Here is a 26102-nt window from a genome sequence, read left to right as displayed (position 1 = left end):
AACTGTATATGGCAAGACATTTTCTAACCAAATATATAAATGTGATTGCCATTATTTTTACTTGAAAATTTCGTCCAAGCAACAAATTATCATTGATTGCGATAACTTCTCGAACGCCTTCTCGCCCAGTAAAATTTGTTATTGTGGCCTAATTGCTGCTGTTTTATCTTCTTAAGCTACTGCTGTTCAAGAGGAACTACAATCAGCTAAAATATGTATCAGCAGTTTTACAAAATACATGTTCAATGAAAATCCAATTTCATTATGTTTACCAACTTTACATTTTCTTTCAAAATGTGTGCGGCGGTGGTGCTGGGGTAAAGCGTCCTGAGGCCTCAGTCCTTGATGCAGCCAGCACTGGTCTGAGTCCCGGCCTATTGACCTTTGCTGCTTGTCTTTTCCCTCTCTGACAACCTATTTTCCTGTCATGTTTCTGTCAAATAAAGGCTAATAGAGCCCAAAAAAATCCTTAAAACCAACACAAAAAAAATGTATCTTACCTTTCCGCTCTCCTATGTCATTTACTTCTAAAGCAAGGCGCAGCGATTTCCCGAATCATTTCTTCTACTAATGGCATTTTTTATGACCAGTCCACATGCATTCTGCGTCTGCGGTGCCAACACTAATAATCTGACAAGCAGCTCAGCCGCTCCTAATGCTTTTCTTTATTTTTTGTCGATTAGGAAGGAGATGAAAGCTGATGACAATAAAACAAACACGAAAGAACAATCAGTGGATCTTATAATCTCATTTGTTCCTCTCAACTGCTGCCACTCCCTCACTACTACTGTGTTTGATCTTATGAGATGAAAATGAGAGCGTAAAATGCAACAGGTCAACACATTTATTTATGCTACAGGTTTCTGTGGCCATAAATCATGACAGTAAGGATGCAACACTGCACATGTGTCTGTTGCCAAACTGTCTGATTGGGTGGATGTGTATTCATTCATATTAGTCTGGTATTCCAACTGACAGGTGCTGCAAACTACTATAATTATGTGAAGTATGAAGCTGCTTCACTGCAGAAGAGGCGTGTATGTTAACTAAGATGATGATTAAAGGATCGGCTTGTGTTTCAGACTATTATCTAGTTGGACATGCTGTCAAACGAAGCCTATAAATAGACCCTGGAGATGGCGGTGTGTGCTTGTGTTTGTTCGTGTAGAGTTTCCTGTTTATGTGCCCATTTGTCTGCCGTGAAGAGGATGAGAGCAGTGCTGAGATGATATGTGGGAATGGCAAGAAGGAGTGGAAAAATTCTAAATTGATACTGAAATGATGGCAGAAAACATCCTCGGTTGACAGCAGACATTTGCAGCTGCGCTCTGGATGCTGGATGGCGTGTACAGAGCATGTCGTCTTTTCTATTTCAACAAATGCACAAAAAAATGAAATGTAGAGTAGGATTAATGGTAGTCCTTTCTGGAACACAGTCGGTGTTAATACTAGAGTGAAGTAAATAGCAGATCTGACAACAAAAACTCCTCCAGACAGTTCTGACTCGATGAATCCAGTAGCTCACAATTATCCCCGGATTGTTACAGCAGTTATTAAAATGTCGTTAACTTGTTTTAAAATGTAAGGTGTATTTAAACATGACAGAATAAAGGAGGAAGGAGTGGTCAAGCATTCCCCATGTGGGTATGAATTAACATGATTTTAAAGCTTGAAAAAGTCATTTATGAAATGACCAAATCTTCAAATGTTTTGTAATGACAAAGGGATAAAATGACCAGTAAAGTTTAGTGAAAAAAAAAAAAAAAACAATAGTACTGTAGATGTACATTAGATTTGATCTGGTCTTTTCAGGAAGAATATATTTTCGTCATATCAAGAATAACTAAGAGTTTTGTCAAATCTTATCATTTGAATCCCTGGATTATTGTAATCTTTGTTCACATGGTGCTGGTTTCATAGCTGGCACATTTGTTGTTCAAAAAATGAAGTGGAAATCTCCTTTCCATACTCTGGATTAGCCAAATCCTAAACTGTACCAGAAAGGAAGAAATACAAGTGATAGCCTTTCTGATGGATTTGACATTAAACCCACTTGTGAACAAAATATAACCCACAAAAATTGTACTTACTGTCAATCTCACGAGCTTAGTATCAACCCAGCAAATCTGTCTTAAAGGTGGATGACCCACATGTGTACTATCAAGCTTTTTCAGTCACAGTGCAGCTTTGCTCCACTGTTACTGTGTTATTTACTTTCCATAAAATTTGAGAGTTTGTACATTTAATCCATCTCTCATCTATACCGGTTTATCATCACTGAGTCAGAGGTGTACTGGAGCTGATCTCCATTCGATGAGAGAGGAGATGCACCCTGGATAGGTCACCAGTCCATGACAGGACAAACACACTTTTGCGGTCATTTCGGAGAAACCCATTACTATAGTCTAAAAGTCACGACTGCACTGGCAGAACATGCAGACTCCATACAGAAAGACCCCAGGCTGAGCTTCTTTCTGAATGCTAACAACTGTGCCACAGTGCAGCCTCTGGTATTCTATAATTAAACAGAATAGTTTAATAAATTACAACAGGCAAGTGAGTAAGCAAGTTCAAAGTCGAGCTTTTAGGATTTGCTCAGAGAGGGAAAGAGCCCAAAGACATCGTTAAAGAAAGTAAGTCCTTTTACTATACTAGCTCAAATTTGATGCACATTATGCTTTGTGGGTTAAAAGCTTGGTTCAGCTGCATGGAGTCTAAGCATTTCCATTTCATCACCTCATTACAAAGTTTACAACATGCTAACTAATACACAAATGCACCAGATTTGTGCTAGAGCTTCCTGAAGACCGTTTTGATGTCAAAAGGCCTTCTTCACTGCTAAAGAATTTCCCACCTTGAAAGTCCATAAAACTATTTACACGGTTGCAATATTTTATTAGAAATTTCCTGCATGTGAAGCAGTTTAGATGCAGTAAATAACGAAAGTGCTGAACAGAGGAGAGGCTTTATTACTAACACACTCCCTTATATCAGAGAGTCTGCTAATTATATCTAGAGTTGTTCCAGATGCACAACTTCATCTGTGCTTTCAGTGATGTATATGGTAATAAAGTTAGCTCATTATTTATATACCAGGACAAAAAACAAATGTCATCTTCAGTTCTAAATGAAGCTATTGGATTGATTAAATGTTCATATGATCTCAGTGCTAGAATATTTATTTGTCTATTTAACTAGAAAACAGAAAATGGTCAAGTTGCAGAGGACAGCTTCTCAAAGGCTTTGTGCCAGCCCTGTTTGTTCGGCTTTAATCCAACCCCAGTTTGTTTGCCTGAAAAGTTTGGTTTGTATGTGGAGGTATGAATGTGTAATCCAACTCTGATCCACCTATAAACCTAGGACTCGGGTCTGTTGAAGTGAACTATTAGTTCACCTTGGTGTGAAACTTTCTTGTTCGTGGTTTGGCTTCTGCATTCTGTTGCTTGTGAATAGTTAATAATAGTGTCTAAATCTGGTGTTTAAAGGCTGATAAGACAGGTTTGTAAGGTAAATACTGAGTCATGTACTGAAATAAACCTAAAACATGTCTGTGCAGTAAACACTTTTACCAGACGTCTCTGTGCAATAATCTAAAGCAGTGTCAATTATCAGTACAAAAACATGTCATATTACATAACATGTCAGCTAGCTAGTTTTCACCAGGTCAAACTTGGGTTAAACGCCTGTCCATGAACTGACTTCTGTAGGAGGGATTACACCCATCAAGTAAAACAAACCAGAAGTACCACATCAGTTAGGCTACCACAGCTATTGCTGAGACGTACACCTGTGTTATTATTTCAGGCCAAAAAGCTCATAAAAGGACCCTATTTCCTTTTATGAGAAAACAAAAGAGCTAGAAGATCAATGGGGTTTCTAACATTAGCTCTGTGCTGTTTAACTCACCGCTCACACACAGTGAGTCCATCACCACATGTGTCAGACATATCTAAGCCTGTTATTCCATGCAAATTTCTGAGCAGCTTCTGTAGATTTTATGCCCTTTAGAAACCCAGTCGGACAGCACATTGTTAGGAACACATCTGAAAGGCCAAACCGGATGGCTGCATGTAAAAGTTACAGTAGATCAACTGAATGGAGATTATTTTAACAGATGGTTGATTTATAATTTTAAATCAAGAATTATGTAGATCCATGTTACATCCTAGTCCACTGGCAGGCAAATTTTGCACTTTTTTCACATTACATCCACCAACTTTGAAGTATTTTATGTGATCGATCAACACAAAGGAGTGCATTATAGTGTTTTAAGAGGAAACTTATGCATGATTTTCAAAAATTGTACAATCAAAAATGTGAATTTTGTGATGTGTTAATCCCTCCTTACTCCACTGCACCTAATGAAATTTTTTGCATTGTAATTCACCATCTTAGTAAACTGTGTTTGTGAATAACTGTTCAGGACAGGTCAGGGAGAAAGTTGTGAAGAAGTTAAAAGTTGGGTTTTAAACCAATATCCCACTCTTTACATAATTCCTGGTTCACACAGCAAGATTTGAAAATTATTCATAATTATTTTTCAAATATTGAGAGACCCAGCTCACAATATAATAAAAAAATCTTATATGTACCACGTCTGGTTGCTCAGTGTGTCATCGTACACAACAAACACACAAAACGATTTCACTGTCCGACCTTCAGATGTCGGATTGAAAACTCCCAAAACCCCTCAAGACCAAACCTGGGTCTAGAGTAAACAAACATGGCTGACTGCAAAAAAGCAATGGTGATAGTTGTGGACCACTGAAATTAGTCTTACGCCACCAAACTCTCTGGTGCACAAATGCAGATTTTTTAAATAATTTTTTTTTTAGAATTGTCCTCCATTTTTCCGTCACATTTCTTTGTGATTGGCTCCACATCACACTCAACAGGCTGCGTTCTCGTTTGTTCTCATGGAATACCAGAATTTCTTCAAATTGTCTGTACCGATAATCAGGTCATCCTTAAGATTGTCGGAAAGAGGAAATAAGGGAAATAAAGATGTAAAAAAGTTGTCACTAAACATAAATCATTGAACTCTTTCAGTCCAATATCTGAAAATGGACTATGAACCTATGGATCCACACAAGGACAAGCACTAACTCTATACTCTATAAATTAGATTGTTATAGAATAGGACTGAAAAAAGGTATAAAAAGTCCTGCTTTCATTTTGCTACCAATCAGAGTTGATGGAACTATAAACATGAGTATTGTGGAAGAAAAACAAAAGGTTTCCTTCCCCTGGTCACTGCACCAAACTACAAGCAGGTAGTTCTGTGAAGACCACACCTAGGCCTAATCAAAGCCTACGTCTAAATACAATCATGTCTTGTTGCAAAAGCTCTCCATACAATATCACTGAGCTTGAGCGGTGACAGAAAATAATAATAATTTTAATGTCTTTGTAAAACTGATAGAATCATACCCCAAAAGTCTCACAGCAAAAGGTATTGATGTATTGAGTGAACACAAGTGGATACCTAATTGTTCTGTTTTTATTTTTAACAGATTTTATTTTACAGAGTTTCTTCTTTTCCTCCCTCTTCACAATTTTGCTCAAATTTGTGTTGACTTATCATTTAAAACCCCAATTAGAATGTTGTGCTTTTCATGTGACAAATTCAATACACTTTTTTCAAGGCTCTGACTATAAAGAGACATAAAGAAAACTAGTATTAGAACCACTGTTTGAAAAGGAAAACCAGTGAGATGATTGCAGAAGCTGGAAACAGAAACAGTCAGAAACATGGCAGCATTTTAAAAATCAAAACAAAAGAAAAAAACGTCACTTTTTTATGATTGAGCCAGATTTATTGCAGTTATTATGTTGTGACTGCACCGACTTTTAGCAGAATGTTCCAGCCAGCTGATCTCTTTCTATTAAAGTGTTGCCTGCAGAATAAAGACTGTGTGCAGAAGTCAGGGAAATTCTTCCACACTGGGGGACTAGAGGGGGCCACTGAGGTCTGCAGCGATGACTCAAAACCCACCAACTGTTGGTAGACATTTTGAACCACAGACCTGTTCTCCGCTCCCTGAATCATCCCTGTCCCTGTCATGTTTACACTCTCACTTGAAAGTGCTCTGAGATCTCGATGTTTCTTTCTTTCTTCCATTTTGTTTTCATCCTCAGTTCTCGTCCCCTGCAGTTTTGAAAGTTTGGCTCTCTTGGAGGTGTCTGTCTTCCCAGTAGGTGCTGTTATGACTCCTTTCATAACGCACAAAGCAAAGCTGCGAATCGCTGTTAATTGAAGGCTGATAAGGTGGGAACCAGGACGAAATGGTGACTCACCATAGCTGCAGTTTTCTAACGTGGGATACTGTATTAATTTTCAGAAATTAATACAGTATCTTTATGAGGAATGGCTGATGAGAGCGTCAACATACAACTTTAAGAAAAAATACAACCTTTTTGCTTACAATTTGAACTAAATTGTGATGAAAAGAATTCTGATAAGCTGTGTAAGAACCATGTGGATTTGATGTGCCATTTTTGTTCAACAGAAAGTGCATGCTAACTACAATGTACCACATGTTTGGCAGTCCATCCAGTTTTTTGTGATTCCATGATTGTGGAAATTAACACAAAATCAACAGATCATTTGTTGAAATGTAAAATATAAACAAATGTTATATGATTTTTCTGAGTCAAATGTCAAATGTGTCAAACACTCTTCAACAATGGGCATAACACAAGCTAACTCCGATGCTACCGCTAGGCATGTGTGTTTGTTTAGATTGTATTTACCCAGAATGCCCTGCACTGTGGTCTGCTTCCTGCTTTTGGAGCGGTCGCTGGTCTGCTCAGCATTTACACAAACATTCAAACTGCAACAAAGTTCCCCTCAACAGAGCTGAGACGTAGGTTTTTGGTTGGACCAGAGTTCACCTGCTTAGTTCACATCAGAGTTAGAATAGGTCGACGTGTTCACATCTCCTCAAATGAACCGAACTTTGAAGGCAGATGAACTATAGTTTGAGTAAAGGCGGACTGGAGAGAGATAATCTGTATGCACCCAAAGTTTACTTCCTTTTTCAGGCCTGTCATGTTTAATGCAGTCACTTAAAAAGCATAAAAACTAACTTTATTGCCTTGAACACTAGAAAGAAAAAAAAACAGTTTCCATGGAAATTGTGTAGTCTTCTGGTACTGCAAAGACAGTTAAGTTTTGATATTAAGATGTTTGTTCATCACCTTATTTGCCTCTATGAAGGTTTATTCTGTTGGGCTTACTATGTACTGCTTAATGTGTAAATTATGTAATCTGAACCAAACATCTCTATGCAGAAGTAATAATAGATCTATCAGTTTTCTCTGAGATCCATAGTTTTCTAGATTCTCATTAAAAACCCTGTTAAATTTGACTCATAGCTTCTTGTATAAATCACCCATCCATACGCTTAAAGATTATATGTTTCTTTACCATTAAGCATAGCTGCCACCCACAGAGCATGAATATTTATGGGATTACTCAGAAGTCCTGGCTGCTCATTAGTGAAGCCTATAGGACCCTACAGCCTGCGTACGCCTTCCTAAAGTGCCACTGGATCCCCCTGAGCCGTAATAACCTGCTTTATCCAGGACAAGCCAGGTAATATCCTCCATCATTCTGCAGGTAAACATGCAGCTCTCTTCCCTCCTTTAGTAAAGCCGAGCCACTGGTGTGTGCCTAATGAAACAGATGAGCGCAGACCATCACCGCCATGCAGAAAGTTTTCCAAGTCCTTTTTTCCCTTGATTTTCTTTGCGCATCCTCCCCATCCTCATGAGGCTTGAGAGGATGCGGATTAAAGCTTCGATCTACGCAATCGATTGCTAGAATGTTATTCATCACATCTGCACTGCAGCACACAGCCTCATATTGTAAAATCATGAGTGTGTGTTTGTGTGCGGTTATGCCCCGTGGCGTAAATGTGATTATTAATGCATTCAGTGAGCTGCAAACTTGGCTTTAGTGTACAAGAGGTTAGATGACAGATGAAGGCACTGTAACAGAGAGAAGATTTGTTAAGACTTTGTGTTGCACAAAAGATCCAAAAACCTATTTAATCAAGAAAAGTTACGAAAAGAGAAGAGAGATTTAAAGTTTGTAAAGTGGGATTCACTGCAGGGTGAAAAATATTCACACAGGAAGATAAAAAGTGCTAAAACTAGTTGAAACTGTCACATATATAAGTAAAGAAAAATTCATTGCTAGGGAACACTAATGAAAATATAATAAAACAGACAATATTAGCAGAGAGATTCAACAATCAAGATTTTGTTACTGATTTCTTTTTTCTTAACTGATATATGTCTTATTCAATTTTCTTGAAGAACTATAAATTATATTTTTGTCTACTTCCTTCATGAATGGAAATGTTAGCAGTCCTGACATTTTATTTATGTGAACATGAATTAAGAATCAATAAATAAAATTCTGGAAATGTACAAGATGGACAATTGTGACACGCCACCATCTCTGTGCATTTTTGGCAATAGGTTAAAAAATATTTATTGATCAAAGTCTTCATTGATTTCCATGCGGTTATTCACTGACTGATAGATTTATCAAGAATTTGGTTACCAGAAAAGTAGCAGAACTCACTAACTTATTGAGGCTTGACTATTTCTACTGCACACACTCCTGTGCCATCCTCTTTCCCCCGGGAGCAGCCTTTTGAATATTGATCAGTCTCTTTCTGCTGTAAGTTATTCACATGGAATGTGCATCTCAGCAGAAAGGAGCAACTTCAGGCTGCTGCCTTTGAAAGCATCATCACTGAACAAAAGGAGGTCAAAGAAAAAAACAAAAACAAAAACACTTCCTCACAGCTTATAGATCTTTACTGCTAACTTCTTAGTCACTCCCATACGGGAGATGACTTCTTGGTGTTTAACCTCTGATGATCCAATGATTTTATCTTTCCATACAGAACTGATACATTCTGGTTATTTCACTGGCTTCCAATCAGTTTTACTTATTGAATTGTAATTTTCTGAGCATTATTTGTTTGCAATGAGAACATAAATTTTTATCTCCACATCTGTCTGACTCACCTCTGACCTGCTCCATGGATGCTTGTTTACTTACCCATCAGCCAGGTTTTGGCAGATATTGAACAATATTTACCTTTCACTCTTATTGCTGACCAAATGACCATTGACACATAAAAATGATCCTATTCCTTTCTACATCATCCTGATTAAGATGGTTTCTGTGCCTGCTTGTGCGTTTTAGAGCAGATTCATCATCCATGTCAGCAAGCAGATGCAGATCCCCTGGACCGTACAGGAACATCAGTACGCAGTGCGAAGGCTAACGCAGTCCAGTCAGGGATGTAGAGACAGGGAAGAAAAATCCCTTCTGACAGTGATTAACCTTGTTTTCAACACCTCGGATATAATCCAAACACTTCTCTTCACTCTGCAAACACACCTCCCGATGTTTGACACAGAGCTCAGAGCTGAGCTAGACTGAGTTCTGGTGGCTGTAGTGAGAACGGATGACTTTGTAAATGAGATAATGCAGAATTTCATTCACATAATGTGACTGATATTTCAGGATGACTTTGATGGGATTTTGCTTTATACATAAATACATATGAACATAATTGAATTAGGATGTATTTAAATTAAGCCAGACCTGCCAGGCTGACATCACATTGGTTCTTATTTGCCATCCATCCATCCATCCATCCATCATCCATCCATCCATCCATCCATCCATCCATCATCCATCCATCCATCCATCCATCCATCCATCCATCCATCCATCCATCCATCCATCCATCCATCCATCCATCCATCCATCCATCCATCCATCCATCCATCCATCATCCATCCATCCATCCATCCATCCATCCATCCATCCATCCATCCATCCATCCATCCATCCATCCATCCATCCATCATCCATCCATCCATCCATCCATCCATCCATCCATCATCCATCCATCCATCCATCCATCCATCCATCATCCATCCATCCATCCATCCATCCATCCATCCATCCATCCATCCATCATCCATCCATCCATCCATCCATCCATCCATCCATCCATCCATCCATCCATCCATCCATCCATCCATCCATCCATCCATCCATCCATCCATCCATCCATCCATCCATCCATCCATCCATCCATCCATCCATCCATCCATCCATCCATCCATCCATCCATCCATCCATCCATCCATCCATCCATCCATCCATCCATCCATCCATCCATCCATCCATCCATCCATCCATCCATCCATCCATCCATCCATCCATCCATCCATCATCCATCCACCATCCATCCATCCATCCATCCATCCATCCATCCATCCCATCCATCCTCCATCCATCCATCCATCCATCCATCCATCCATCCATCCATCCATCCATCCATCCATCCATCCATCCATCCATCCATCCATCCATCCATCCATCCATCCATCCATCCATCCATCCATCCATCCATCCATCCATCCATCCATCCATCCATCCATCCATCCATCCATCCATCCATCCATCCATCCATCCATCATCCATCCATCCATCCATCCATCCCATCCATCCATCCATCCATCCATCCATCCATCCATCCATCCATCCATCCATCCATCCATCCCATCCCATCCATCCATCCATCATCCATCCATCCATCCATCCATCCATCCATCCATCCATCCATCCATCCATCCATCCATCCATCCATCCATCCATCCATCCATCCATCCATCCATCCATCCATCATCCATCCATCCATCCATCCATCCATCCATCCATCCATCCATCCATCCATCCATCCATCCATCCATCCATCCTCAAAGAGCAGAGATGTGATCTTAAGGTCATTATCTTCCAACTCAACTCCTTTCGATTCTCCCTTCTGTTCTCCAGTTGGGATTTATTGTATTGCTCTGGATTTTTTTAGGATGCATTTCAAGCGGTCCAATTGAGTCATTGAGTTGTGAACCATGGCAATTTTCCATGCTGTTTCATAATTGTGGTTTGCTTTTGGTTGTAGTTTGGCAATGGCAGCAGAGGAAGTAAACAAAGCCATTCAGTCAGTGTTGGTCACGTTTCCACAGTTTGCAGCTTTCACTAACAGCCAACTTGTTCAGTTTGGCACCTCTCTCTTTGCAGTGGGTGATGGTTGTTTACAGCAGATGCAGTTTCCTGTGAGCTTCATAGCTTAGTGTCCTTCGAGGTCAATTCAGTGGATCGCATACATTATGGCCAAGCCTTTGCGGTTGGATTCTATGCCTCCAGTTTCTCGACAGCCAGAGGTCCAGGCCCTCTGTATGAGGCAATGCACAGAACAAGGGGCTGCTTCTTACCAGATTATACCACCATGTTTCTCCATGTGATGGTGTGACATGGAGAAACACCATGGTTCACAGACAAATCATGGCAGTGGCATACTTGTTGATAAAGAACAAGTTAAAATTTTTTGTCTGAAGTCATGTTGTCGTTAAGTCAAACTAGCACAGCCCTGACCTCGGTGTAAATCCACAGGAAGCATGTTTGCCAACTGGAGGAGGGACACAGCGCAGCACACAGTAGGTGTTGATCGCTGTCAGGAGGTTTTTGCTGCCTGTCTACATCCCTGACTGGGCTGCGTCAGCCTTCGCACTGCGTGCATTGTTGTTCCTGTATGGTCCAGGGCATCTGCATCTGCTTGCTGACATGGATGATGAATCTGCTCCAAATAGCAGGTGCGGAAACCGTCTTCATCAGGGTAATGTGGAAAGACACAGGCTGATAATGTTGCTGCTGCTCCATCCACCTGAGAGCATGTCATATCATGTCATGTTGATCTGTGATTTTTTTTGTCAAGAGCAACAACAAACTGATGTGCTTGATATGTATTTCCTGCTTCCAGCTACAAGGTCAAGGGTGTGTTTGGTCAAAAAGAGCAGTGACTGAACAAACGGTAGCAAACCCCAGAGACTGCAAGTCAGAGTTGTCCTATTGCAGCTCACATAGCAGAATAAAACAAGAGTTCAGCAGTGGTAGACAACTCTAGGGCCTGTAGGGACAACTGTAAAAAGACATTTTCCAGTTGTATAGTGTCTCATCCAATGGGAATGAAAGGTTTCATCCTTTTTTAGGCAGGAGAACTGTGGTTTTATTACCTGCAGCTAAGAAAACAATCATTTCTTTGATTTTGTAAACGGAGTTGTGTTTTGTTGCCCTGATCTGCTTATTGGCTACATTCAGTGTGGAAGTTTGATTTCTGCTTTGGCCTAGACATATGCCACAATAAGCAATAAATCAATAAATCAATTAATTGCATGTTAAATTGATATGAGCTCAATCATAATCATTTGCAGGATTTATTTCTATTTTCTGCTCTCTTTCTACCAAAAACTGGATGACAAAAGTTTTCAGTCTTGTGCTTTAGTCTCAACTATCCCCTCCCCCCTTTTTTTTTGAAAGACAAAGACTTCTTAATGTCTTTTTCAAAGCAGTTTGTGTGTGCTGCTGTAATATTCTCTGGCTTTCTGAAGGTGTGCCGGTCACATGCAACATGACCGGCACACATGTTGCATATGCGAAACGTCTGGGAGGGCGAAACAGGAGAAGGAACAGGATTGATTCTGAGCTTTAAATAAACACTCGCTCCTCTCCTCCAGCTGAGTCCACCAGACACGGATATGCCCCACGTGTCACTCAAATCAGCTGCCTGCATGCACCGCCACAGACGGTTTGTGTGGGAGCCAGTTGGCCATACAGATACAAGAGTGACGCCAGCCAACATAAATGGGCGCCTCATCTCCTCTCCAAACTTCAGATTTGGATCGAATTAATAATTGGTGCTGACAAGCAGCCGTGCTTTCTCCTTGAAGTGGCTTGTCTTTCCTTCTTGTGGGTTAAAGCAGCAGAGAGGGGGAAGAAAACGCTGCACTGCAGCCTGTTTTCTTTTTCATGGGAGAGTGGTTTGCACTCTCTCTGCTTGACAAGCTTTGTGAGAAGCAGTGGAGGTGAGAATGCACACAGACACAGAGGGACCGCCGCATCCAGTAACACAAAGCATCTCTCTGCCACCCAGTTTAATTTAATAAAGGCAGGGTGGATGGGGTGGATGTTCCAGGGTCTCCATCCCTTGGTGTAACTTGGAGAGCAAAGTTCAGCCATTTTATTGTACAACTTAGAGTGTTTCCACATGTGATGAACTGAGACCAAAGTTGTAACATTTGTTACATTTTTAACTGGAGAAGTTCAATGTCACACTGCACTGTGTCAAACAAACAATATCTTTTGAAAAGCCTGTTGGCAAGAAATGGCTTGCTATTTTTCATCCAGCATGTTTCTTTTGATTGAATTTACCCACTTCCTGCTTTTGGTGCTATCTGCAGTCCACTTGTCATTCACATTTAAGAAGGCAGTCAGAAATGAACACACCTTTATCCTGCACAATGTCCATTAGTGTAGCTTCACACAGAATATGGCTGAATGGTTACAATATTGAGCCCTTTTAGTATTACATGCCTGGCACAAAATTTTATTAATTCTTCAAGTAGTTCAATGTCTCATATGTATGCTTTTATTTTGAAGTCCTTCCATTTTCAGCAAAGTACAAATGTATCTCAGAGGATGAACAAACATGAGTTATGGTTATTTTGGCCAATTTGTCAAGAGAAAACATGGAGAAAAACATAAATTACGTGTCTGCATGGTTGTTTGAAAGCTCCCTCCCTGTTCTTTCTCTCCCCGTATATCTGGACGCAATTTGCATGCTATCTTTCCTTTCCATTTTCCACGCCTGAATAGCTGGTCTGTTGGTGCCGGCATATCTATTAGCGAGCTGCTGGTGGCTCTGCCGTCTCTCCTCTGACACAGAGATTAACTTTTAGCTGCACTGCTACTGCGTTACATCCTCCAGCCACCGCCTCAACACATTAATGTTATCTCGAAAAAAAAAATGTCTCCCCTCTTCTCTGAAGATTTCCACTGCAGAGGGAAACGTCAAATCTTTCAGTTTTATTAGACTTTTGCCTCTGATGAAAATATTTTGAAAGTAAAATATTTTTGTAGAACTTCGTTCCATTGATGTTACTTACACTGATGTAGATTGTCTGACATCTTGGACATGACAATCCTGAGAGCTTAAATACAAAGCAAATAAACCTGAGCTCCACTAACTGGTCCATTAAGATCACTACTTTAGCCTGTATTCTTGTTTTTGATTGCAAACTCTGTGAATCCAGCTGTAGATACTCATGAAGCAAGCAGCTCAGACCAGTCATCCATGTGACAAGGCGGTCAGTGACTTTCATCAGGATTTTATGCTGCGTTTCTCATCTCAAACTAAAAAGACTAATACAGTGATGAAGACTGTCATTACCCATCGACCAATCAGCAATTAATAATGTAGGCTAAATATGTGATGCCTGTGTTTTTTTTTTTTTTTGACTGGCTCCATATCGACCTTTCTGGATTCTAATGCACAGACCAACAAACTTAACAACTTCAATTATTTGTCAGGGCAACAAATAATTTGTTAGGAGCCCAGCAGATCCTTCTTGAGGGAAAAGGAGTTATGGCAAGTCCATTTAACTGCAGATTAAATTTGCCAGACATTATTAGCATCTCTTCCTTCTTCATTCATAGAATGAAGTTTCATTAAAAAGAAAAAAAAAAAAAGAAGCAAGAAAAATGAGAAAGTCAAGGATACCACTGGTTTGGGTCCAGAATTGGCCAGAGAAAACTAGATTAGACCAGTGAATTTCAAGTCTATCCTGAATGGAGCCAGCCTGGTAAGACAGTGAAACATGTTTGTTCTATGTTTCACTGTGAAGTGAAGTTCTGGGCCCTCCGCTATTGAGAAATGATTTCCTGTGTCCCCATCAGATGATCAGTTTCCACCAGCACAAAAACAAACAAAAAAATTCATAAAATGCACGCAATCTCGGGCAGAGAGAGAGAGAAAAGAAACAAAACTTGTTGGGTCTAAAAGACCCGTCTTAAGATGGTTAATTGCCATCTAGTCCTTCATTAAGAGCTAAGAAATAAGAACGACAATGCACAGGTACAGAAACCTAGAGTGACATTTACAACAACTCCCTCAATAAACCTTCTCCTATTAAGCCTTCAATCCTGTGAAAAGTCGTATCAGCCTTAATAGACCATTGCTATTTTACCAAGGTTTATGTTGAAGACCCTCCATGCCTGACATTAACTCTGTTTGGCTGCTTCACATTGGACTGTATTGGGAGTTTCAAATTAAACCAGCCGCACTGTGTAATATGTATTTGTGAACATGTCAAAGTGTTTGAATGCATAAAATGTTGGTGAATATTTTATCTGAGCTTCTGTGGATTAAACAGATGTCAAACCATCAGCGTGATACAAAACAATTGTGATAAAGAGTAAGGATTTGTGTGTCCTCTGAAATAGTCTGAGTGCTTCATTCAATTTTGAATGAATTGTTTTCATTCTCTCTGCATAATTACAAGTTAACAGAAATAGGAAAAAGAAAATTTACTGATGGGTACAGTAAATTTGATTCAGTTGGATTCATTTCCAACTGAATCAAGGGTTGTTTTAAAATAAAAACAATAAAATTAATTTAAATTAAATAGGTCACCAGCTTTTTGTTTGCAGAGATAGAAATAAATTGTTTCTGGCCAGAATAATGGAGCTAAAGCATTATATACAAAACTTGATTAAGTATATATTTCCATATTTATTGTTTAATGTTTATAGACAGCAATGTCTATAAACAAAAATAAAATAAAATACAAAAATAAAATAAAAATGAAAAACACTGAACTGACATGATGAAATGATAGCATGATAAGTGTTGTTTTCTTAAGGGGTCATCCGCTGTGACCCAATGCGGTCGCACACTTTACCACATGGTTTATCATTTATTTTGTTTCTCATGATCAGAATTTTGATTTATTGTTTCCTCAATAAATTTCAATAAATTGTGTTTTAAAAAGTTACAGCAATGTCAGAAATGTTATTTTTTATCATTTTCTCCAAAGAGCATCAATAAATATAATAATATGGTTCAATAGAGTTACTATGCACAGTTCAGATCACATTTCTTTAAGTCCTAATGGTGACCGTTTCTAATGGGAATGCTTTTCAAGAACTGTGTTTGTGTCACTATAAGTACAGTCACCGCCATATAGTCACCTAAGTAAAAGATTGTTTTTTTATCGTCAGTTTTATTGTTATCACAACAGTACCTCAAAATATTACGATAAAATTCTAAGTCATGTCGCCCAGTCTTAGTGGAAAGTAAAGTTTAATAAATGCAGGCAGCAGCAGCAAAAGTCAACCCCAAGCAAATAGAATATTTACATATTTTGATAGTTTTATGAATCAACTTGCTTGTGATCTCATACAGCCTTTTTTTGTTTTTAGAATATTGGTTTATCTTATTAGATTTATGTAAACTGCCATCTTCAACTCCTGCCCTGACTCTTCTAGCACAAGACACAAGGATCAGTGGGAAAAGCAATGCGTCACCTCTTATCATGGTCCAAATATAGAAATTTAATCTGTGAGGGGTTTCAAGCCAGAGAAAGGGAAAAGAGCAGGGTGCTGGGAGCTCCCCAGGCAAATCTTGTTGTGTAAAATGCAGTTTTTTCCCTCCATATATGTCTCCCTTTTGGCTTCCGTAGTCTGTCTTTGTCTATCTATCTAGTGATTGACTCTGCAGTTATTTCATATTTGTAACAGCAAGGTAGAGAGGTGACAAAAACTGATTAGTGGCAAATAAGGCAACACACAGCAGATATTCACATTGTGTTTCCCTTGCAGTTTCATGAAATATACAAATTTTGATACAGTCGAAAAAACTACCTCATCCGAAGATCAACATTTTTTATTGAAAAATGTGTTTTTCAAAATGTTGTATGTTTCCATTAACCTAATTTATTTTTGTATTACCAATTTGCGCAATTTAACAGAAAACCCCGAAACAGTGGAAATATGTGTACTGTTTTTGCACTCTGTATTTAGCATTAAACTGTACAGTCCAATGTGTAACTGTGGATGTTTAGTGAACAAATCCAACAACTTGAGCGACGAAACAGCTGAATCTGATTGTTTTACTGTTTTCATGTCCTTGACTGAGAAGAGCGGCAGAAAATTAAGGCAGAAAATATACAAAGAACTTTGTGAACAATTTCAGCATTTTGAATTTATTATTCTCAAAGGAACTTGGAAATAAAACCAGCATCGGATGAGGTGACCGACTGTTTACCTGGTTGTTCTTCTTTTGGTAGGTGTTTGGATCAAACCCAGCCGAACATCCAGGATGCGGGAAAAGAGGGCGGACTTTGTGGCAGGATGCCTTGGAGGAAGAGTCATTGTAGCTGGTGGTCTGGGTCAGTATCTCTAAGTTTTCACTCATTATTTTTCTGTTTCTTGGCAGAAAAAAGATATTCTAGCATCATCCTCTTAGCCAAAGTAGATTTGGTTCTCATCACTGAAACCCACTGAAAACCAGTCATTCACAGTCTCTGACCGAGCCCTCTCACTCACCAGAACCTTGTTAACATCAATTTGTTCTTTAATGGTGGTTCAAGTTTTGTTTTCTGGACATAAATCTCATTTCCTTCATCTGCTCTTGTTCACAAAAATCAGCTTCTGTTTCTGTCCGTTCGTCATTTCTCTTGTTGCTATGACATTTCTGCCCAAATGACATTTCTGCCTGTGAATAGACAAAACATGTATTTCTGTTGTAGTTGCACAGATCACAAAAAAAGCATATTTACTCTTGAGGTAGGGTGTTTTCACACCTGGTAACTTGGTGGCTGGGGACCAAAATTGCAACATTTGTTCCATTTTCATTTGGCGCGATTCATTTTCACACTGCACTATATCAAACCCCATGGGACAAAATGTTGACCTTCTCACCTGCGGTGGTGCTGTAACAAGAAGCACTACTGGAAATGACACAAAAACCTCTGAAGAAGACATTGAGTGCAACTTCCTTCTTCACGAAATGTGAAGAAAGATGAAGTGGTGTCAGATTTTAGCAGTGGTAGTTCTGGTGTAAATGCACCCTTAGATATATTTAAGCAACATTTATCCATACTGTGTTTATGTGAAACATTCAGGTATTAGATTATTAATTAGATTTTTTGACATTAGCTGAATATCTCCTGACTTTTGTGCACATTTGCAATATAAATGCAGCTGCTGTTATACCAAGATATTTAACTTAATCTTAAACTCAAATCAGTCAGATTGCCGTCCAATGCATGACCTTTTCTGACACTTTGTTAATTTACCTTCTTTCTTTTGTTTTTGTTGATGTTTTCTCATGGACACAGAGCAACTTCAACATTTTTTTCCTCTTATCTAAAAACGGCCCCTTGATTTTCATTTTTTGACAATGTGTTACAAAGCTACCACCAAGGCAACATTTTTTTTTTTTCCATATTTTGTTTTATTCCTAAAAAGTATCACAGGTTCAGTTGTGCTTTACATTGATTGAAACCTGTCAGATTTGGTTTGCCACATTCACATGAAGGCCTAATGCGCCCGAGCAGCCTCCTCTATTCTTGGAGCTCAGTGTGACGATCAGCCATTCGGTCAGACAGCTGTTCAGATCGTGTGTGTGTGTGTGTGTGTGTGTGTGTGTGTGTGTGTGTGTGTGTGTGTGGGTGTGTGTGTGTGTGTGTGTGTGTGTGTGGGTGTGTGTGTGCGTGTGTGTGTGTATGCGAGCGTTTGAGTAACACATCAGTCTCATCCTGACGAGAGCGACAGAAGACTCAACTAGAGGCTTTGAGAAAAATGGAATGGAATGCATGTGTGTGTGAGTGTGTGTGTGTGAGGTTATTCTAATGGGATATTTTGGGCTTGTGAGACATAAAACATGTTTTTGACATAAAAAATTAAAAGGGAAATTACTTACACTGGTTCCAGCTGTCTCCTGTTCCCTGATCATTCCCTTGTGTATTTAATCTCCCCACTGGATTCTTGTCTTTGTCAAGTCATTGTTCCCCTTCCTGAGTCTGTGTTCTTGTCTCGTTGCTCACCTTTGTTTCCTAGTTTTGAGAACCTTGAGGAGTAGAATAAACTCTTTTCTCTATTTCACCATGGGTCTCACCTCGCCCCTGCTAATCCGATGAAATCTCACAGCTATCTCCTTTGACCAAAGTTATCAGCTAGTATAAGCATTGTTATTAAGTCACCCAACTTCCAGACTCATTTAACGTTAATGTGTTTTCATAATGTCTGTCACTTTTTAAAGAGTGTAATTGAATTTTCAAATTACCATGCCCCAGATACATAGATAAGATATTATATTTGTTCAGGCCTTAATGTGTTTCATGTATAACTATGAGTGACAACTTGATTCATGGACGCAAATTATGATTCCATGCCAGCTGTTCCAGAGGACGGACTGGAGATGCATGTTCATCCATATCATTTTATGAATATATTTATATTATCTGCTGAAGCAAGCCAACATTCAGGACTCATTATTTGTATCTGCTAAACTTTATTTATCTGATTTCTTTCATCATTATTATTACCACCCTAACTTTTCCTTTTTATGACATCTGAAGTTTGTTACATTGGAATATTAACAGAAACCTGCATTGTGAACAAGCTGACAAAAAAGAGGCAGGAATATGTGTTAACTTGTCCTTGTCACCAAGACAACCAAATCTGTCTCTCTGTTTCTATGATGTTGACATAATCTGTGTCAGTGGTTAACTTCAGAGTGCTTCTGTGTTGTTCCTGCATGATACTGTAACATTCACCATGTCAAAGCTGGTTATAACATAAGACGTCTTAAGACATGAGAGTCAGTGAATGTGGAGAACACATTCAGACAAAGTTGATTTAGAATCAAAGCCTAAGAAGAAAAGCCTAATACCCCTCCCTAAAATCTACAGATGGATTTTACAAACTTCCATTCATGACCATTTAGGTTTATTATATTAATGCACCTCAAAAGGAACTCGTAATTCTTCAGTACATCAAGACATTTTGGGAGTGGCCCTTTCTGTGCCTACAGATCTATGAACCAACGGACAAAGCAAAGACAAATGAGAAAATCTGGTCAGGATGAAGTTGACTGGCTTCCACAAACTCCTGACCTCAACATCACAGAACATCTCACCGTATAACAGAGAAACAGTGCAGGCAGATATTTTCCTGGAGATGACCAAAACCTGATTCTCTTTGAATACCAGACATGATTGTATGATTCGTCAACCCTTAGTGGAGTCCGCTAAGGGTTTTTTATAAATGGTAATGGTAAAAGTCCTTTACTGAATGTAGCTTAACTACAGTTAGTCATTCACACATTCATTCACTGGTAGGCTACTGAATTTTGACAAACCTTGTTCGGATGACATCGGGCCCTCTGACCACCACCAGCTGCCTTGCCAGCCTAAGTGTGTTGCCCAAGGAAACAATGGAGACAGACAGAGTGGGGGATCAAACCGGTAACTCAGCTTCCACAAGATGAACTCTTACCACAGTCAGGTGGCTCATTTGGGAGAATATGCTCACCATGTTAAAAGGCAATAGTCTCCTGGGTTCTGTACGTGGTCTCCAGCCATCAGCTGCATGTCTTTCCCTTCTCGCTTTCCCTGTTTCCTGTCTATTTTCTGTACAACACAGGCCAGTAGAGCCTAAAACATCATAAAAAAATTAATAAATTCCCAACTAGAAAACGAACTGCAACAGTCGTCCTTAGCAAGAAAAATGCAGAAGAGACACTGTTCACTTAGTTTGAAGAGTGTAAACTGTTTCGATCAATTTGAAACTTCCCCCATATACAATGTGGCAAATTTTAAAAATGTGCATCAACAACATCATGCAAAAATGACAAATATGAAAAATGTCAATGGATCCATCGAATTAAAACAATAACATAAAGTACTGTATCTTTATGTTTGTATGACATAAGATATCAACACCCTAAAAGAAATAGATAGAAGTTGCTTCCAACTCCTTCATTTGATGGACAGGAATGTGCCTGTCTGTCTATGGTGCTATCTGCTCTGATAATCTAGTGTAGAAGAAAGAAGGAACAGTGATAAAAAGGGAAACAATAACAAAAATTACCTCTAGAAACTGAGTAAAAAATATTGTATATTTTTTAACTCAACAGTGTTTACATGGAGCTTGGTTATTTTGTGGAGATGCACAAGAGAGTAGAAAGTCTAACATTATTCTCAGAAAAGGCAAAGAACACAATAAAAGGAGGGAGAACAATGCAACGGTGGCTGAACGTTGGTGAGGTGACAGACAAAAAAAGACAATTGTGTGAGACGCACAAAGCAGAAACAATAAAGGCAAAGAACAGAAATGAGAGGAGGAGTGTTTGGAAAAAAAGAATAATTGCAGGAAATCAAGTCAGAGGCGGCTGACTGAGAAAATGGGTTAAGAATTGTAAAGTTAAAGACAAGAGTTAAAAACAGAAGCAAAGCAAAGCTGTAAATAAGCAACAGGAAGAAAATGAAAATGAGATAGTGACGTAAACAGCAGTAAAGAAGACGGAGAATAAAGGTCAAAAGAAGGAGAACGGATGGGTGAAGTGACATGACGTCTGTGGGTCGAGAATCAAAGCAGTGATGAAAAGCCTTTGAGCTTCCTGTGGCAAGGTGTTTCTTTGTGTGTGTGTCGTCCAGAGAGAGTGTGTTCATGATAAAGAGGGTGATGGCTGAACGGGCCCGGATCACTTTGAAAAGGCCGCTCCGCCACCACCGCCTTGTTCTTTCAACATGATTATCTTAGTCTGTGACAGACACATGCACACACAATAACCAACCGGGATACGTTATTTGGGGACTTGCTGTGATGTGGGTCTCCATGGAAACAGCAACAACTTAGGTCTGCCTGATGTATAATGACAGAGCGCATTGCTACTAATGTGAGAGAGGAAGGAGAAGGGAAAGAAGGAGAAGGTCAGAACAGACATTTTAAAGACAATAAATACTAAAAACATCTAAATACTGAACATTTCTGAGTTTACTCAGGATCTTATTCCTGCCCATTGTAAGAATATCGAGTTTTATCTCCTAAATCTGCTGTATTGTTATGACCAACATGCTAATACTGATAAGATCCTCCTTTTGAGACAAAAAGGTTTCCTGTTTAGTCATTTCTGTTACAGATCTCTGAAGGTCTGCTGCGGTTTTTGGTCCCAGGCTCTATAGCTGCATTTCTTTCAGCCATAAAATTACACAGATTGGAGTTGTGAACATAAATTTGCTTAATTTTGAAAAAAAAAAAAAAGTTTTTTGATCAAAATGTTTTGATCAAAAACAGTGTGAGTCATTCTTTCAGCCATATCAAAATTGCCGTATTTAGCAAATATGCAATGACCAAATATCATATGACTGACCTCCCACCTCCTCCTGGAACACAAATGGCAACAATATGGAAATGTTAAAAAATTACTAACATCGGCTGAAACTGACGTTGATGCCAATATATTGTGCATCCTTATAAATTATTTGTAATTACAATTTGACAATTTGAACAAATAGGACACATAAAATAATTTCATATAATATGTATTGTTGGATTTTATTAGGGCAGCATTGCTTTTTTTTTCAAGGTAGATCTGAGGGGCTAGAACAAATTTAAAACACTTTTAACAAAATGATGTAATTTTCTAATTGTCCAAAATGTATCTGTCATAGTCAAAAATAAAAATAAAAAAGCTCATAATATCCCTGACACACAATTGTCAGAACACTGGGAGTGTTTAGGCTGCTACACAACTCTAACAATTGGAAATACAGTCAAGGAAACAACTTCAGGACAAACAAACATAGTCCAGCCTAACATCAAAACCTCAACAAACTGAAACCTCTGCAGCTGAGAGCAGGTAGAAACATAAGTGACATAAGTTTGACCTGGCCACTCAGTGCACAGCTAGACAGGGAGAGTATTTTGCTACAACAACAGCAATGTTACAGATCCACAATGTTTTCCAAATGCATCAAAGAAAAACTTTTGCTGTCAATTATACGTCTGCTCTTCTCTGTTGTTCGCTCCTTGCACCAATGTTGATTGGCTCCTTTTCTCTTTGGAGACGAAAGCTTGGCTTTTCTCCAGGAGCCTGGAATACTCAAGCCTGTTGTTTTTTTTAAGGTTAAAAATATCTTGTGCCAAAATTCATAACATGCAGGTTTTAAGATGTTTCCCTGCCAAAAGTGCATCCTGACAGCTGGCAGCACTTCTACTGGAGCTCAAACCTTTTCATTTCATTTGTGTTTAAAATTAATGCCAAATAAAGAAAAAAACAACAAAAGTGCAATGTACAATAGGTACAGTCATTGTAGATTCAGTTTTTGAACTTATAAGTGAATTTAATTTTGTTTCTCAATTCAAACTGAAAATTGATAGTTATGTGTTAAAATGTGATTACAAACCGAACATACTGAAATATGAAACGTGGGATGTTTGATTTGTCTAAATGTGAGATGTTTTTTGTCTTCACACTGAAATATGACAATCTACACTGCAAAAACACAAAGCCTTACCAAGGATTTTTTAGTTTAGTTTTTAGTTCAGATATCTTGGCACATTTGAAATTAGACTAAATTAAATTACAATTAAATCTTTTCAGCAAGATTTAAGAGTCTGTCTTAAATCAATAATTTCTTAATATTGACAAAGAAGTACTAGTTCAATTAGCAGATTGTTTTACTTATTACATGGTCTTGTTATATGTGAGCTAGCATTTTTTTAAATCAACATTAAGGAATTATGAATTCCTTAATTCCTTAAGTATTATTAATTATTAAACAAGCTCCTCTATCTTGCTAGTTTTACCTTATTTCAGATATATGCACTAGAAACTAGTCTAAAATCACTTGGTAAGATTTTTGCAGTGTGCTGTGTAATATTTCCTGGCATCAGATCTGCAGCAGCATCTCATATTCTGTCAGTGTGTGTCTGGATGAGTGTGTGTGTTACTACATAAGAAGCTGACTGTGGAATTGGGCAGCAGGTCATGGTAGCCTTATCAGTTTTCATGGCTCCTGTGATAGAGCTAAGTTCCTTCCTGATCGTGTCGCTCTTGTCCCTCAGGAGAAGTGTGTCAGTTCAGCTTTTAGAAGCTGCTGATGAGGCGGCTGATGAATACAAATTCATTTTGTTGTGGGACTTTGAAGCGCTGCTGGCTGCATGGATAACCACGATTAGTCTAACTGAATGAATTTTCTATTCAGGTGAATGAGTTTATGCTTCTTTCTACTCCTGTTCATTCTTGATTTCTTTTAAGTATTACATAATTTAAAGTTTAGATATTACACACAATTTGTTTTTGTTCCAAGAACAAATTGTGTTTTTTCTCCAAAAGTAATCTCAAAATCCAATTTGGCTGCTGTGTCTTTAAAATATGGTGATCGCTATGAAACAAACTATTTTATCTACATTTCTGAGAGTTTTGTTTCCTAAAATGCAGAGTAATGCATAGTATGTTTCATACTATGGGGGGTCAAAGAAAAGTTTCACTCTGAGACCTGATTTCAAAATGATCACAAGAGTCGTGTAAGCGAGCGGCTGAATCATAACCAAAGTGTTACGGATTCCCTGAAAACCAGCTCAGTGTAAACAGAGCCGTATGAAGCTCAAGTGAAGTGGGATCTTGCGCACGACGTCATTTTCACTCACTGACCGGATTGAGGATTATTTAGACTTTACAACATAACTGGCATTAATTCAGGCTTTTTATTCTTTGTTTTCAGGTAATGAGCCATCGCCCTTGGGCTCAGTAGAGAGCTACAACCCAGTGAAGCGGCGCTGGGAGTATGTGGCCCCCATGCCCACTGCACGATGCTCTTCTGCTCTGCTGCAGACGACCAGCATCCTCTTTGTGATTGGAGGAGTTGCCCAAGGACCCAGTAACGCTGTGGAAGCTCTCTGCTTACAGGAAACAGTGTGATGCAGGCACAAAAAACCCTTAAATTATTGCAAACAGGAACCAGTATTTTCTTCACTGTAGAACATGCAGCAGTTGGACCGCACTCGGATGCTTTCTTACTTTGATCGGCAACAATGGATTCCACTTACACATTGGGAAGTCAACGACTTGTTTTGGCATTGAAGAAGTGTTTTCAGAGCCGGACCGTGCAGCAGGTTGCTATGACTGGCAAAAACAGGAAACTGACAGCTTTTATACTCCGGGAAAATCAGAGCGAGAAAAAAATGAGCCAAATAACAAACCGACACAGACCCGGTTTCTGAAGAAGCAACTCGGCTTTGAACTGTTGAGCATTTTTCAGAATAAAAACAGGGTACTTTTCTGGATACTAAAAGGAACATAGGGCCATATCTGAAACTCTTCTTAGCAGCTCTGCTTTCATGGCAACACATCACTCCGACTCTTTTCTAGAACCTCAGAGGCTGCACTTGGTTAAGGTGTAGATGGCGCCATTCAGAGAGTGTGGATGTCTGTTGTAGTTCTGTGTTCTGTTAGAGTGCTGTAAGTGTGAACACTAACGCTGCTAACAATCTCTACAACAGCGTCAACAACGATGTTTTCTTACATGCCTTCACACAACGAGCGAGTCAAAGGCCTGCCAGTCAGAAAAAAACATCCAATGTGTTCCAACAGGGGCCCCATCTTGAGCACAATCACAGCTTCCTTGATTGAGGAAATAGTGATTGTGGGTAAGCTTGTCAGCACTTTGCTTCGCCTCACATCTCTCCATCTCTACACCACACCAATCAATCACAGAACTCCAACCAGCACTCACATTGCGTTGCAGGGATGATTTTGCTTGGGGGAGTGAATGTGTAGTTACCTGCTGCACTGAAGCATCCTGGGAAATCAGCTTTTTGTCACATGATGGGGTATTTTCTCTTTAAATTTGACAGTTCACTTTATTACAAATGTCAGCTTGATGTCAGTGGGATGATGGATGTGGATGTTTTGAGGTAATCATACCAGAGTTTACTAAGAAAACACTGAGACGGAGACAAAATCGTACAACATGTTGAAGTTAGGATACTATTTTAATCTATGATTTTTTTAAACTCTTGAAGTATTATTATTTCAAGGCATTTCTACAAGTGCAGCAGTCCTGCTGCTGGGATTGCCAAATAAAATGCTTGTATTTTAGAGGTCCAACCGATACAAGCAAAATTTAATCATTGATGCTTTTTCAGAAATTAAGAGCAA

At 39.0% G+C, this 26102-nt stretch overlaps 1 protein-coding gene across 1 annotated transcript in view; it reads left to right on the top strand.

Annotated features, from left to right (window-relative positions):
• The window catches only part of LOC129371628 (kelch domain-containing protein 8B-like), a 140043-nt gene extending 114996 nt beyond the window's left edge, over nt 1-25047 (top strand). Inside the window, exons 5-6 of the mRNA XM_055048328.1 lie at nt 17221-17322; nt 24667-25047. Of these exons, the coding sequence (XP_054904303.1) occupies nt 17221-17322; nt 24667-24863 (299 nt within the window). The 3' untranslated portion in view covers nt 24864-25047. The remainder of the gene's footprint in view (nt 1-17220; nt 17323-24666) is intronic.
• Nucleotides 25048-26102: the final 1055 nt, after the last annotated feature.

Source organism: Poeciliopsis prolifica, unplaced genomic scaffold (genome assembly GCF_027474105.1).
Source record: "Poeciliopsis prolifica strain line A6 unplaced genomic scaffold, Auburn_PproV2 SCAFFOLD027, whole genome shotgun sequence".
NCBI lineage: Eukaryota > Metazoa > Chordata > Actinopteri > Cyprinodontiformes > Poeciliidae > Poeciliopsis > Poeciliopsis prolifica.
Note: the sequence above shows the minus strand (reverse complement) of the source record. Positions and strands in the feature narration are given on the sequence as shown.